At 38.0% G+C, this 15881-nt stretch overlaps 2 protein-coding genes across 15 annotated transcripts in view; one reads left to right on the top strand and one right to left on the bottom strand.

The window, feature by feature from the left end:
* LOC126263090 (acyl-coenzyme A diphosphatase NUDT19) overlaps window positions 1-4475 on the bottom strand; it is a 118609-nt gene extending 114134 nt beyond the window's left edge. For 3 of the 9 annotated variants that reach the window (XM_049960099.1, XM_049960098.1, XM_049960100.1), the window contains exon 1: window positions 4328-4463. The gene's annotated coding sequence lies outside the window, so the exon portion shown is untranslated. Of the gene's footprint in view, window positions 1-4171; window positions 4194-4327 lie in introns of those variants that run through there. The other 6 variants (XM_049960101.1, XM_049960095.1, XM_049960102.1 and 3 more) reach the window with 5 other exon arrangements.
* Window positions 3507-15405, top strand: LOC126263088 (homocysteine-responsive endoplasmic reticulum-resident ubiquitin-like domain member 2 protein). 6 transcript variants are annotated; one of them, XM_049960089.1, is made up of 8 exons: window positions 3509-3646; window positions 9654-9886; window positions 10366-10551; window positions 10664-10862; window positions 11106-11433; window positions 13500-13651; window positions 13829-13976; window positions 14131-15405. In XM_049960089.1, exons 3-8 carry the CDS (start codon window positions 10411-10413, stop codon window positions 14429-14431), a joined length of 1269 nt encoding a protein of 422 aa, XP_049816046.1. In that variant the 5' UTR covers window positions 3509-3646; window positions 9654-9886; window positions 10366-10410; the 3' UTR covers window positions 14432-15405. The 6 variants fall into 6 exon arrangements, with proteins under 6 accessions (XP_049816048.1, XP_049816046.1, XP_049816047.1 ...); XM_049960091.1 differs by lacking the exon at window positions 9654-9886 and having other exon boundaries at window positions 3507-3646; XM_049960090.1 differs by lacking the exons at window positions 3509-3646; window positions 9654-9886 and adding an exon at window positions 3779-4034.
* Window positions 15406-15881: the final 476 nt, after the last annotated feature.

Genomic DNA, 15881 nt, shown 5'->3' with positions numbered 1-15881 from the left:
GATTGAATAACATCAGGGAGAGGCTACAACCCTGTCTTACTCCCTTCCCAACCACTGCTTCCCTTTCATGTCCCTAGACTCTTATAACTGCCATCTGGTTTCTGTACAAATTGTAAATAGCCTTTCGCTCCCTGTATTTTACCCCTGCCACCTTTGGAATTTGAAAGAGAGTATTCCAGTCAACATTGTCAAAAGCTTTCTCTAAGTCTACAAATGCTAGAAACGTAGGTTTGCCTTTCCTTAATCTTTCTTCTAAGATAAGTCGTAAGGTCAGTATTGCCTCACGTGTTCCAGTATTTCTACGGAATCCAAACTGATCTTCCCCGAGGTCGGCTTCTACTAGTTTTTCCATTCGTCTGTAAAGAATTCGTGTTAGTATTTTGCAGCTGTGGCTTATTAAACTGATTGTTCGGTAATTCTCACATCTGTCAACACCTGCTTTCTTTGGGATTGGAATTATTATATTCTTCTTGAAGTCTGAGGGTATTTCGCCTGTTTCATACATCTTGCTCACCAGATGGTAGAGTTTTGTCAGGACTGGCTCTCCCAAGGCCGTCACTAGTTCCAATGGAAAGTTGTCTACTCCGGGGGCCTTGTTTCGACTCAGGTCTTTCAGTGCTCTGTCAAACTCTTCACGCAGTATCGTATTTCCCATTTCATCTTCATCTACATCCTCTTCCATTTCCATAATATTGTCCTCAAGTACATCGCCCTTGTATAGACCCTCTATATACTCCTTCCACCTTTCTGCTTTCCCTTCTTTGCTTAGAATTGGGTTTCCATCTGAGCTCTTGATGTTCATACAAGTGGTTCTCCTTTCTCCAAAGGTCTCTTTAATTTTCCTGTAGGCAGTATCTATCTTACCCCTAGTGAGATAAGCCTCTACATCCTTACATTTGTCCTCTAGCCATCCCTGCTTAGCCATTTTGCACTTCCTGTCGATCTCATTTTTGAGACGTTTGTATTCCTTTTTGCCTGCTTCATTTACTGCATTTTTATATTTTCTCCTTTCATCAATTAAATTCAATATTTCTTTTGTTACCCAAGGATTTCTACTAGCCCTCGTCTTTTTACCTAATTGATCCTCTGCTGCCTGCACTACTTCATCCCTCAAAGCTACCCATTCTTCTTCTACTGTATTTCTTTCCCCCATTCCTGTCAATTGTTCCCTTATGTACTCCCTGAAACTCTGTACAACCTCTGGTTCTTTCAATTTATCCAGGTCCCATCTCCTTAAATTCCCACCTTTTTGCAATTTCTTCAGTTTTAATCTACAGGTCATAACCAATAGATTGTGGTCAGAGTCCACATCTGCCCCTGGAAATGTCTTACAATTTAAAACCTGGTTCCTAAATCTCTGTCTTACCATTATATAATCTATCTGATACCTTTTAGTATCTCCAGGGTTCTTCCATGTATACAACCTTCTATCATGATTCTTAAACCAAGTGTTAGCTATGATTAAGTTGTGCTCTGTGCAAAATTCTACCAGGCGGCTTCCTCTTTCATTTCTTAGCCCCAATCCATATTCTCCTACTACGTTTCCTTCTCTCCCTTTTCCTACACTCGAATTCCAGTCACCCATGACTATTAAATTTTCGTCTCCCTTCACTATCTGAATAATTTCTTTTATTTCATCATACATTTCTTCAATTTCTTCGTCATCTGCAGAGCTAGTTGGCATATAAACTTGTACTACTGTAGTAGGTGTGGGCTTCGTATCTATCTTGGCCACAATAATGCGTTCAGTAAGCTGTTTGTAGTAGCTTACCCGCGTTCCTATTTTCCTATTCATTATTAAACCTACTCCTGCATTACCCCTATTTGACTTTGTGTTTATAACCCTGTAGTCACCTGACCAGAAGTCTTGTTCCTCCTGCCACCGAACTTCACTAATTCCCACTATATCTAACTTTAACCTATCCATTTCCCTTTTCAAATTTTCTAACCTACCTGCCCGATTAAGGGACCTGACATTCCACGCTCCGATCCGTAGAACGCCAGTTTTCTTTCTCCTGATAACGACATCCTCTTGAGTAGTCCCCGCCCGGAGATCCGAATGGGGGACTATTTTACCTCCGGAATATTTTACCCAAGAGGACGCCATCATCATTTAATCATACAGTAAAGCTGCATGCCCTCGGGAAAAATTACGGCCGTAGTTTCCCCTTGCTTTCAGCCGTTTGCAGTACCAGCACAGCAAGGCTGTTTTGGTTATTGTTACAAGGCCAGATCAGTCCATCATCCAGACTGTTGCCCTTGCAACTACTGAAAAGGTTGCTGCCCCTCTTCAGGAACCACACGTTTGTCTGGCCTCTCAACAGATACCCCTCCGTTGTGGTTGTACCTACGGTACGGCTATCTGTATCGCTGAGGCACGCAAGCCTCCCCACCAACGGCAAGGTCCATGGTTCATGGGGGGGGGGGGGAGTTACGGTGCTACCACATACAAAACATGTTACTCAACAATGTGGAAGAACACTGTTTCAATAACTATTCTGTATATCATTTAAGCTATATGGTGGAGTATGTTGAAACCTTCTTTATTTCATATTATATTTTGTTCCTCTGTTGTGGTAGTGGTGCTGCTGCCTGCAGTGCTGTTGTCGACAATGATCCACATGGTTTCAACATAATTTCTCAGCATATAGCTATGTCTGTGTTTCAAATCTGTTTTCAACAAGTTGCAAACATTGGTCACCACATGAAAGCCAAAAAAATTGTTGGAAACGTGTTGTAAACTCAATGTGTTGGTTGTGCATGGATGAAATAGGGATAGTGTTGATATATTGGTGCTGATCTGTGGGAAAAATTGTGTATGCGGATGCTTTAGAAGTGGCTGTTACAATAGTTGGAGACTATGTTAAGGAACAGTATGGCCAATAAGGAGTTAGTTATTTACATGTTCCATGGCTCATATTGCACAATAGATCATGATGGTGTGAAATGAATCATTTTGTATTCACATCATAGGTTAATTTGTACATATGGTTACATTCTGAACATTTCTCTTCTTTTTTATGTTACAAAAAAAAAAAAAAAAATTGAGTTAGCAATTCATGCCCACCTCCTTTTAAAAATTGCAGTAATAAAAATTCTACTATGGAAAGAAGGAATTGTCAAGGAGAAACTTTCTCAGTTTGTTTTCAAATTTTACTTTCCTGTCAGACACAAATTTTATTTCACTGGCTAAGTGATCAAAAATTTTTGTTGAAGCATTATGCGCCCCTTTGTGTGTTAAAGACAACCTTAATGTGGAGTAATGAATGTAATTTTCCATTCTGTTATTGTAATTAAGTATATCATTGTTTCTTTTGAAGGGTAGTGGATTATTTACAACAAACTTTGCATGTACTGTGAAGCAATAGTTGGACTGCCCAATTCCCTTAAACAGATCGTAGGATTGCAATAGCAGAGACTTCCTGCTGCATTATCATCAGGAAGTTAATGAAGGGCAATGAGTCAGCAGATTAGTTAAGGGAATGGACTTGTAACCGGTGTGTCTGTAGTTAGATGAGCTTCACCATTTGGCTAGAATATAGTGTGTGCTGCTAACGTGGTTTGATGGAGAGAATGGATAATTGCAAAGCGGTGGATGTTTTACTGGGCAGTGATATTAAAGCAGATAATACATTTTACGTTCGGGGTAAAAAAAAAATAAATAAATAAAATAAAAAAATCTAACATCAAAGTCATTAAAAGCGCTGATTTAGCAATGATGTGCGGTAAATGGGCCGTGCCTTTTCTAAAGTAAAGTGCTTGATTGGGAGGGAGAGAGAGAGAGAGAGAGAGAGAGAGAGAGAGAGAGAGACATTTTTTCCTATTTCACGTAGGGCTTATAAGTTGCCTGGGGGGGACCTAATGTAATCAAAACAATAAAAGTGTATTAAAAGTCTCAAGTTATTAACTGGGGCAAATAATTTACATAGCTGCTTTGCCAAGTGGAATATTGGTGCTGACCCTCGCATAAGAGTTTATAAATTCTGAAACGGAGTAGCCTCGTCAGTAGCATGTACCTTGCGCTGGAAAAAGTAGTAAGTTACATTTTTTAATATATTTCGTAAGTCTGAACAACACTGCTTTCGTCAATACGATAAATGTACGTTGATGTTGCAATAGCAGTTTCTACATTCTGTTCCGTTCATGCTGCAATAAAAAGGTTAGGTCTTACCGTTTCCTGACCAGCGTATTGCTCTTGTGTGATGTTACAATATGATAAAATTTCATAGTTTTATGCATTTCCTTTACATCTAACTGGCATTAAAGCATAAAGGAATTAGCATTTGCACGGAAATATCAGATTTTGATAAATCCATATGATACCTACCAATAAGTCCTAACTTCTGAACTAGAATAAATTAATCTGCATATTACTCAGCAGATGACACCAATCATTTCAATGTCGAGACAGGGAAGTTAAGTGGCAACGTGTCAGTAACGAACAAAGTCATATTTTTACTCGTTCTTCTATGCAGATTATTCTATTGACATTTTTTTGCCCATATTACATCAAGCTGATTAAATTTCTGTCATGTAACACATTTGACCTTGGCAATAGACAATAGCTTTCATGTAAATTCGTATTAATTATAATACCAAATAGCTTATCAGATGGGACGATCTTAGGATTGTCTATAAATCGAACAGAGAATTCGACAAGTTCATGTGCCAATAATATGCACCCTGAATATTAAAACATTGGAACCGCTTCTTTTTCGCCCCTTGCACACGAATTGTTCTGTTTCTCTCTAGTACAACCTACTATTATTTACGTCAGTCAGCTGTTCCTACATATCAACCAATAGCGAGAGAAGAAGTGTTGTGCAGCAGCCAATGAAATACCGCCAAATAGTTGGAGAGAGAGTATCAAGTAGTACGTCGTATTTGGTGTATAAATTTGCGAGTGAGCTTGACAGTTCTGGTATTTCATCGATACTGTGATTTGACATGAAAACTGGCATCAATAGCGAGTTCCCATAAGGAAGAAAATTTCATCTTTTGTGGTAAGTTAATCTCACGGAAGAACTTCACTTAATGAGACGCCCAATTGCCTTTTGCAACAGTAATTATTATCGGTTTAACTTTATGCACATTTTCTGATATGAAGCTATTCAGTGATTGTCGTCAGTATATAACCAGGGAACCACTGCGGTCTGATTACAATTGCCTGCCGTAATTTGCCTGATTGTTAATGTTTTAAAGTAAGTGACGGTAAATAGTAAACAACTCAAAGTTATTGTATTGTGGAAAACGTTTGCTGTTTGGTTCTAGCCCGTCGAAGAAACAGATTTTTTTACTCATTAATGAATATTTGTAAAACTAACTGTCTAGTCTTCAGATAGTAACATCCCGTAGTGGCTATCTTTGCTGTGCGTAGTTAAGCGTACAGCTCGAGTTTGTTTAAAACAACCTTTTATCATCCGTCACCGACAGTGTTTGTCAAGTCCTCATATGATGTCTTTGTTGTGGTAAGTGACAGCTTTCAGACCAGCCCTGCAGTTTCTTTTGTGCCAAAGTACATGGTTCGTAATTTAAATTCCAAAGGCGTCCTGTAGGGCCACTGTTCCAAATTCACGAATTTGGAGCCTATTTTTACATTAAATTAACGCCTGATAAAAATACCTGCAGTTACCTTTTATTTCGTACCATACTTTGTACGGTGCGTAGACTATTTATCTGTAGATACATGAATCACTTTGATTTCCTGACACTGTACTAGTTGCCCCTACTGCAGTAGACGTCAAGCAAAAGTAGAACTGCTTAATAAATTTATTTTAAAAGTAGACTGTTAAATCGTTTATAAGAAGTGCAAAATAATGCATGATCGACATGCACAGAAAATTATAAAAATTTACAATGAAGTATAGTAGAAGTTATGTATTTAAAACAGATGACTGTATAGCAAAATGAATAAACAAGTGGAAAACTTGCCTCAACTGCTTTTGGGATTGGGATTGGGATTCAAGTTATGATGTGTATGGAGCAAAGGGTGTACAACCTGTGTGTGTTATCAGTTTTGAATTCAGTGCAAAAGATTCAGAAGTTTAGGGTTTCTCAGGAGCAATTGAAAGATAAATTTATTTAGTACGAGGGGAGAGGGGGGGGGATGGACAAGGGAATAAACTGGATTGTCACAAACCCCAAGTGAAATTATCCTCATGAATATAGTGTAAGTCGAATGATCATAAAACGTAGTTTCATTTAAGAGGTGATAACAAACTTGTCACCAAACACACAGATGTACAATAAACTGAGTGCACTTAATAATTCTTAAGCTATAGCAAACAGTAAAAAATCCAGGATAGAATAACGATAATGCTGAGGATTAGATGGGTAGATCACATAATGAAAAGGTATTGAATAGAATTGGGGAGAAGAGGAGTTTGTGGCATAACTGGATTAGAAGAAAGGATCGGTTGGTAGGACATGTTGTGAGGCATCAAGGGATCACCAATTTAGTATTGGAGGGCAGTGTGGAGCGTAAAAATCATAGAGGGAGACCAAGAGATGAATACACTAAGCAGATTCAGAAGGCTGTAGGTTGCAGTAGGTACGGTGAGATGAAGAAGCTTGCACAGGATAGAGTAGAATGGAGAGCTGCATCAAACCAGTCTCAGGACTGACGACGACGACGCTGAGTCGCAGGCGAGCACTACAAAAAGATTGCTGCACTTGAGCTTTCAACCAAAAGGCTGAAAGCTTACATGCATAGCAGTCCATTTGTTGTGTCTGTCTAATGCTCACTGTCTCCTGTATACAGTGAACAGCAATCTACCCTTTTCACAATATTGTCATGATTCTTAGGCTATTGAAGCCATACATCATCAGAGACAAAACCCGTTCAAAAGTTATTTACATTGATCAAATCACTGCACAGATGATCTGCAGAAGTCAATTTTTTTTAAACATTAACAGTATATGGTATTTATTGATAATAAATTGAGATTATTTGGTGAACAAAAAACAGATGTCTGAAAATGAAAAATAAAATGAGGAAACGAAAAAAAAAGATTTTATAAGATAATGACATTCCAGAATTTGTTTATGAAGTGAATTGTGGATATAAGTAAACATCAAGAAAGTCGCATGCAGGCAACAGGGATGAGGCTTTTAAGAGCAGTAAAGGGATGCACAAGAGTCAACAGGTTTCAGAAATGTATTTAATATCCCCAATAAAATATAAGAAAATAGGAGAAACTGGAATGGACATCTTGAAAGAGTGAGTGGAGAAAGATTATCTCTCCAGATAGAGATTTAAGCTGAGAGAAGTCAGGAAATACGGGGGAAGTGACAAGTATGTTAACAGATGGAAAGAAAAGAGGCATAATGCTTGTGGTGGTGGTGGTGGTGGTTAATAATATGTAACCACCTGTGGAAAGTACCCTCTTCCATGCATTTCAGTTTGGTTTGCAGCTTATGGATGTGAATGTAGGTCGAACAGTTCTGTTTTAGAATTGATTCATTTGGTGGGAATATTTGCCAATAGATGGTTTAAACTCCTCTTAAAGTGAACTTCATTAGTATCAGTTGTTAAAATTTTTTGGCTGCTGGGAAGTTATTGAAAACGTGTGCTCCTGAATGATGGACACCTTTCCGTACCATAGTAAGTGACTTAAAATCTTTGGGAAGATCAATTTTTTGTTAATTCCATCACATGAGCTGGTGGTCTGTAAACATTGGGAATTAGTATCCACAATTCCTTGAACAGGCCTCTACAGGACTTAGTTGAAATCCCGCAAAAATAATTCATGTTACACACTATTGGACTCTGAAAAGTTTAGGTTGCCTAGATAAATTACTCAAAAGAAATGATCCCATACTACATTATGGAAATTAAGGAAGTCGAGAAATAGAATGAGGAGGTTATTTCTTATATTCCAAGAGATTAAGAGAGGCCAAGACAGTGTCCTGATCATGGGTGGGTGGAAACCATGCTGAAACAGAGGGTTGACAGAAGCGTCCAATCCCACGCGTCGGCTTTGACCCGTGACATAAGGGCGTTGCCGTGTGCGCCGTCATGACAACGCGGAGTTGGGTAAAAGTGCGCCGGTCAAGGGAAGTGTTCGATCCCAATGTGTGGCTGTGTATGTTGATATTGGTATCGGGGGATGTTTTTGAGCTATATAGGCCAAGGGAAGTGTTTGATCCTAATTTATGGGATCGGGAGCTGCTGTTGGGCTATATAGGTCAAGGGAAGTGTCAGATTCCAGATGATATTGTGTTTAGTGGTACTTGGGGAGTTTTGTGATGTCGGTTTTTTCGTCATTTTGTGTGGTTTTGTATGGGTGTGGGTGTCTAAATTTGTTATATTTAGTTTGCCCCCACCCAAAAACACCCTATTTCCCGCTCTTGTCCAGTTAGTGTCATTAGGCTTTTTGTGGAAATTGTGTTTGTTTGTTTTCGATGTATTTTCGTCCTCATAATGTGTATGTACCGACTTTATATGCGCCATATTTGTGACGTCATGGGTCAAAGCAGACGGGCGGGATCGGACGCTTCCGTGGAGGAGCCATTTACCCAACAATGATGGTGAAATGTTAATGTAAGAACTGATTAACTCTCGTAATTTTACCAAGTATCAGATTAAAGACATATCGGTAATCTGCAACACTATCTTTCAATGCTTGCTGGACTGCTTTTCCATCTGTATTTACATCACATACGCTTTCTGTAAATGGAATTAAGCAAGTAAATTGCTGTAACTATTACTAGTCTGGTCTGAATTGTTATTTTGACACTATTGTGTAAAGAGAAGAATGAATGAGGAGAAGACTGTGACAGGTTGAAGCTTTCCCATTAGCAGTGCCACATAATAGAACTGATAGTTTACTACCCCCTAAAGGCAATGGTACTGGTTAAAGTCTGTTTCTACTTCACAGTTTTAATTTATCACTACAACCAGTTCATTAAAGTTCACTTTAGTCATTTTAATTCCAGGTTTTTAAGTATAAATGAGTGTTCCCCAAAACCTGCCCTTCCAGTGCTCAGTTCTCTTGAGACACATTGAGAGAAATGTCCTGAAAAAATAATGAGCCGAGTTAGGAATCTCAGATTTTCATTTGTTTTCCTACTGGTTGGATTACTCACATCATAACTAAAACATGGATTTTATAGTAAAGTCAGATACAAGCTCATCATGAAATTCATGGTACCATTTAGTAAAGAAAGTTCTGGCATAATGTAAATAATATAGAAGTAAAGCAGACCCCTCACGAAATTTGCGGGTGCATAGAGTTGTCAACAGGTGCACACAGAAGAAAATCAATCTCTCTCTCTCTCTCTCTCTCTCTCTCTCTCTCTCTCTCTCTCTCTCTCTCTCTCCCCCCCCCTCTCCCTGTGTGTGTGTGTGTGTGTGTGTGTGTGTGTGTGTGTGTGTGTGTGTGTGTGTCGATGACTCAATGCTTCTTTTGATAGGTGGTCTCCTCTACTCCTAAATTATTTAAAGCTATGACACTGTTATAAATAGCTGCTGCGAGAGTTTTCTCTCTGTAAGAATAGAATGATTTTGTAGTCAGTGTGAACTTTGTATAAATAGTCGGAGATAAAATTTTCAAGTGGCGATTTTTCCTTTCACCTAACTTTGCAATGTTTATATACCACCAACACCAGACTAAGAAAAGTTAAGATTTATTGGTTTCTTCTTCTCATTCTAGGTTGTCAAAATTAATGAAGTAAAATGGAGCCTTGTAATTAAAAAAAAAGGGGTTTAACTGTATGATAGTGATGAGAGTAAAAAAAAAAAATTTAATTGCATGATAGTCTTACGGACATAATAGTCTAATAAGAGTTGAAAATATTGTCAGTTAACTCCAAGAACAGTTATTATCTTTTTGAGTAGGCAAAATAAATGGAATGAGTGAAAATGGAGAGTTATAAAAATATGAAGGTAAGTAAAAAGTAACTGCAGTGTGGATAACATTCAGTTGTGTATTATTACTTGTAGCTGCATTTTCTCCAAACACACACACCTCTCTCTCTCATGTTGTAGAGACATTTAATATTTCACTAGTCACTGGAGCAATGTTTCAGTGGATTAATTTTATTGTCATTGTGCTAAAATCAAAAAGTTGTCTTATTATTATTATTATTATTATTATTATTATTCAGATACGTGCTTCTTCCTTAAAGGTCCATTTGACTGAAATTCTTTGGATGCTAGAGAGAGTTTCATTAGTGGGGATAGTAGATATCCAGACTTCTGTTTTGGAGTGCAACTGGTTGGCTTGTTGTAAAATGTAAAATTCTGGAGGGCTGTAGTTTGTTTAGGACAGTGGGTGGGCGTATTAGTCAATCCTATACAGTGATAATGTCTATACCTACCTGTATTATATGATCACTGTTACAAACAACTGAAAAACATTTCAGGTGGCTCTACCAGATAACTTCAGCTGCCGGAGCAGTTGAACGGCGATGGATGTGCTTGATATGCCAGTCACATTGATAGTTAAAGCACCCAATCAGCAGATAGAAGATCAGACAATAAAGTGCGAACCAACTTGGACAATAAAACGATTGAAAGGCTATCTTTCAGAAGTTTACCCTAGTAAACCAGTAAGTATGGTAATCAAAAATAAGTCTCATAGCCAGCTAATATTGACCATTAATTAAATGTCAGGCTTATGAATTGACTATGGTGACTATGATGGTGATGTTATATTTTTAGAGAACTGAAGACCAGAAACTAATCTATTCGGGCCAGCTGCTGTCTGATAGTGTTGTCTTGAGGGACATCCTTAGATGGTATGAGGGACAAGAAGCTCATACAGTTCACTTAGTGTGTACCCCATCAAAAGAACAGAATAGTAAAACACAATCTAAAATGAGTGATTGTGGCAGTAAACAAGCAACTGTTCCTAGTTCAGGTAAATAAATATTGGAAGAAAATGGTTGTGAATTTTTAAGAGACTGATTAATATTTTTTTTATTTTCTTTCAAAGATTCTCCCTGTCTTCTTTTTTTTCTGGTACTCGATCAGTTTTAAATGCTGCTGGCTTACTGTTAATCACATACAGTCCTTGAGACAGCCACCAGTTAATATGCTATTGAAAGGGGCAACAAGAAAAGTATTACATTTAAGATTTTTATCTTCTTTCATCCAATTATAGGTTCTGAAGATGTGAGAACTAGTGCAAGCAGTACCATGGTAGAACCAGATGGCTTAAGGCAGAGATCAGTTGGATCCGCATCTAGCACTTCGTTGCCTCAAGCTGCTACCTCTTCAAGCAACTCGGGTCCAGCAGCGCATGACAGGGGTCATGTTCAAATTCCAACACCGGATCCACGTGCTGCTTGGGCTGCTGCCATGGCACAACCTTATGTCAGTACAGCTCCATTCAGTGCAACAGGTGGCGCACTTGACCCTAATAATATGGTTCAACAGATGGCTTGGGTACAGCAGGCATATGCGTACTACATGACTCAGTACATGCAGATGTAAGTATTCGTGAACAAAAACTGGTAGGAATAATAATAATAATAATAATAATAATAATAATTATTATTATTATTATTATTATTATTATTATTATTATTATTATTATTATTATTATTATTATTATTTACATTAATGATTTATTCCAAATTGGTTCAAGAGGTAAGGGCAAACACGTGTTGAAGGTGCAGAAGAGTGGTAGTTTGTCTATTCAGTTGCATATTCTGTAGTTAATACGTACGGAGAATGTTATTGTATGGAGTATGCTACTTCTGCAAAAGTTAGACAAATAGAGTAAAATTGCAACGCCAGGAAAGATAAGGAAACATTGTTTTTTGTGCATATACAGTAAAGTAGCAAGGATATCTGCTTTAACTCTTACGGAGTTTATTAATCAGAGTGGATGGTAAGTGGTAATGTGCCAGGCTCTCAGCAACCAGTGACCAGATGTTTCCAATGAATGAGGGATCTGTAAGACATGCTGGTGAAGGCAACAGCATAACACCCTCTGTTTCAAGGGGGGAGGGGGTGGTCAGGACTGCATGGCAACACATTGTCTTGCTAAAAGGTAACATCATGGTGATCTCGAAGATGCAGAACAGCTACAGACCGTAACACCTTGGAACTGTTACACCTGCTGTCCAAACTATCTGCTATGTGAGCCAGAGGTGGTTGTGTTGTATACCTAATGGCACCCCATACCATCACACCAGTTGCTGGGCCCAAATGATGATGACAAATGTAATCTGGCAACACTTGTTCTCCTCGGAGTCATTACAAACAGGTACATTGGTTTTGATGCAGTACACAGAACTGGAATTTGTCTGAAAAGTCGAATTAGCACTGCTCCTGTGTTCAATGTTCTCATTGGTTACACTACTGACTGTGTGCTTCTCTCTTTTTCTGCGTCAATGGAAACTACAAAAATGGTTGCCATTCTGACAGTCCGTGGTGCTACAGATGTCACCAAGCTGTATGTGTGAAATTGGTATCTTGCTGAAAACAAGGCCATTTCCTGACAGGCTACATTATGTTGATATACGATTCTCTACTGAATGAATAGTGTGTCTTCCCTCTCAAGCACTAGTGTGGGACTGTTGAGACCCTGCATGGCATTGAGTATGGCTCTCCTGAGCCTATCGATTCCATATTCTCACAGCAGTCGGGAGCTCAACCAATGCGAGCAACAATATCACAGAACGATAATCCACAATCTAGGTAGGCAATGATCCCACCATTGTTGAATTCAGATGTGCTGGTAGACATTTCTCCTTATAAAGGAATAACATCTGTTTTTCACAATCTTTTATCATTCAAATGTGATATCTGAATAAGAAACCTGCTGTGTAATCTTTCATTATATACAGAATGTAGATGATGATATTCTTACCTTGTTTGTGTGGTGGCATCAAAATCCTCTTTATTTGTATATTCAGGCATGCATTACACTTAATGGCAGTCTGATGTTTGGTGCATGTTAGTCTGATTTTTAGTAGCTAGCAGTGTACACAAATTGCTACATTTTGGAGACTTACTAATAGATAACTTACTACTTACTGTTTTCAAATAAATGTTCAGTGCTGTGATGAAAGGACCAAGATGTGCGTGCATTCACTATTTGACAAATTAAATATAATTTTATGACATTGGTGAAGCACAGCACAGTAAAATAACTTAACCAGATGTCATTATGCTGTTAACACAAAATGATAAGACTTCCAATGGCTTTCAATCTTTTTTCTTTTTTGAGTAGAATGAGCATTGTGTACATTGATTTACAGATGGTATTAATCATTGTATCAAATACTGCGTCACGTTATACCAATTCATGCAAAAGAGCCTTGAAAAAGTCTTTGACACAATAACGATACCAAAATAATCTTTGCCACGGGGGTTTATGTGTTATGTGTGTCTTTAACACACTAACGATTAATTGAGTCGTGAAAGGGATTTTGTCTAAACTGAGATTCCAGTAGTCATATCTGGGTAACAGATGACCATGAAAATGACAAATTGGAAAAAAAATATTGTTTGTACTAAATGCAATAAATTTTGTGTTCATCTGTAGGCTGGCGTCTGGTCCTGCTGTACAGAATAATTATGGACAGGCTCCTAACGGAATACAGACTGATGCTTACACACAACCTGTTGCGGAAGAGCCAGCAGCAGCAGCAGTGCCCAATAACCAACAGGAGCAAGCCATCGACGGTAACCTGATAGGTAGGAGCATTGTTTTTATACTTAAACTGACTTCTTCAAATTTACCAAAAAGTATATTTGTTTCCCATCAAGTGCAGAAAAATATATTTGACTATTGGTATTAATATTTCATCTAGAAGCTGTTAATTATCTTCCATTCCTGGCTGCTCACTTTATTTGCATCCTTGTGCATTCCAGGTGGTGATGATGATGACAGAGCAAACAGAGACTGGTTATATTGGATATATTTCTTGAGTAGAGTGATGGTCCTCTTTAGCATAGTTTATTTCTATTCCTCGCCCACTAGATTCATCATAGTGTCTGCATTGGGAATAATAATGTACCTGTGAGTATGAGCTCCATAATGAACAAAAATACGTATAGTAATTTAACACCCTTGAGAGATTAGCACACAACAGAAATATTTTTAATTAATCTAATTTAAATTACATTCCAGGATCTGTTGGTTTGTAAAATTTTATTTTTTTGTGTGTGTGCAGCTACCAGATTGGATTCTTTCGTGTACAAGCTCCTGCAGCGATACCACAGCCAGTGCCGCCACCAGCACCCGTACCTGAGAATAACAATGTAGTGCACGCAGGTCGTGATTTAGTGAGGCATGGGAATGTCCACCAGTTTGGAGAAGAAGCTGCAGCCCCTGCTCCTCAAAGGGATGGGGATAGCGACACAGACGAGCGTGCTGTTCAAGAACCCGAGAGGCCATCTCTCCTTGCCATCACATGGACATTCTTCTCAAGCTTCTTTGCCTCTCTTATACCTGAACAGCCTGGACCTCTGTGAGGCAGTCCTAATCAGATCCTTTCTGCGGTGACCTGACCTAACCCGGTGTACTATTGCGCATATAGAATGATTCTATATGATGAAAACTTTAATTATTAAGGAGTCGGTGTGACTTCTTGGCTTGAAAAGATAAGAATTACACATGAATACTGGCTTCATATTTGTGTGTATGTGGGCAGTCACTTTAGACATGTTCCACTGTATCTTGATCTGTGATTGTAGAATGTCTACTGATAGAACCCCAGGGGATGGCTTTAAATCCCATGTTGAAATGATGCAGGAAATCACAGTGAAATTGTGTACAAATGAAATTTATGCATGGCGTACATACCTAGGAAATTTGCAATACATAGATATGCAAAAAAGGTAATGATGATCTATTATGGTGAAATTGCAATGTCTTAAATTCATTGCAATTTCAAATAGCCATGCATTTAATGGGTATTTTACACCTTTCCTTGGTTTACACTGTGAAAGATAGTATGCGGTTTGAAGAAGATCTAATTGTGATTATACCACTCAACCAAAGAGTATTTTATATGTGTGATACTTTGCTTCATGCATGTGGTAGAAAGACGAACTTTAGTCATTCATTTTTATGGTACATACCTGGTATAATAAACTGTAAGCTACTAGCTCTTAAATGGAGATTTATGTTGTCCAGTCAGTCATTGCATTTAATAACAGTGCTTCTGACAATATCTGCCACAGTATCCTTAATCCATTTGAAATTTCTGTTCCTTTAGCGACTTGTGTTGAGAAACCAACAGATTCAAAACCAATGTATGAATATGCATACATGCAACAATTTTTTTTCTCCTAACAAGATGTAGGGCTGTTGAAATTGTGCCAGGATACATCTTTGTACGTACATACAAACATAGTGACGTAAATAGGTTTATCAGGCCTTTAAATGTTGATATTTGTACAACATATACATTGTTTATAAATATATACTTATCTTATTACTGAAATTTGTGACTTTTCTCATTGTTATTTGCCTTTTTAAATTGAAGTCATTTTGCTCACTTTGTGCTTATTCAGAATGACAGGTGGGGCTGATCAGAATTAATATCCTGACTGCAACTGAAATAAATACCCATTTGGAGAGAATGAATGTAAATTAAAACACACAAGAAATATTTTAGATGTGTACTTTTACATTTCCATAGAAGAGATTTAACAAAATACAGTAAAAAATCCATTATAGGTAACTGTCTCAAGAAGCAGGAAACTCTTGTTTATTGTAAGCGCTCTGCGTATTATTCAGCCTGGAAAAAAAGGGGTGAAAAAAAAGAGAGAGAGAGAGAGAGAGAGAGAGAATATTCATCCTGTACTTACACGAAAGAAAACAACGCAGCATTATGGCAAATTTACCAAATAATTATGTGTAATTAAAATGTCATTCAATTTTTGAGCACTAATTTTCTCGAAATCAACAAATCGTGCA

The sequence above is a fragment of the Schistocerca nitens genome, chromosome 6 (genome assembly GCF_023898315.1).
Source record: "Schistocerca nitens isolate TAMUIC-IGC-003100 chromosome 6, iqSchNite1.1, whole genome shotgun sequence".
In the NCBI taxonomy this organism is placed as follows: domain Eukaryota; kingdom Metazoa; phylum Arthropoda; class Insecta; order Orthoptera; family Acrididae; genus Schistocerca; species Schistocerca nitens.
The sequence above is the reverse complement of the archived record's forward strand: the minus strand, read 5'-3'. Positions and strand labels throughout refer to the sequence as shown.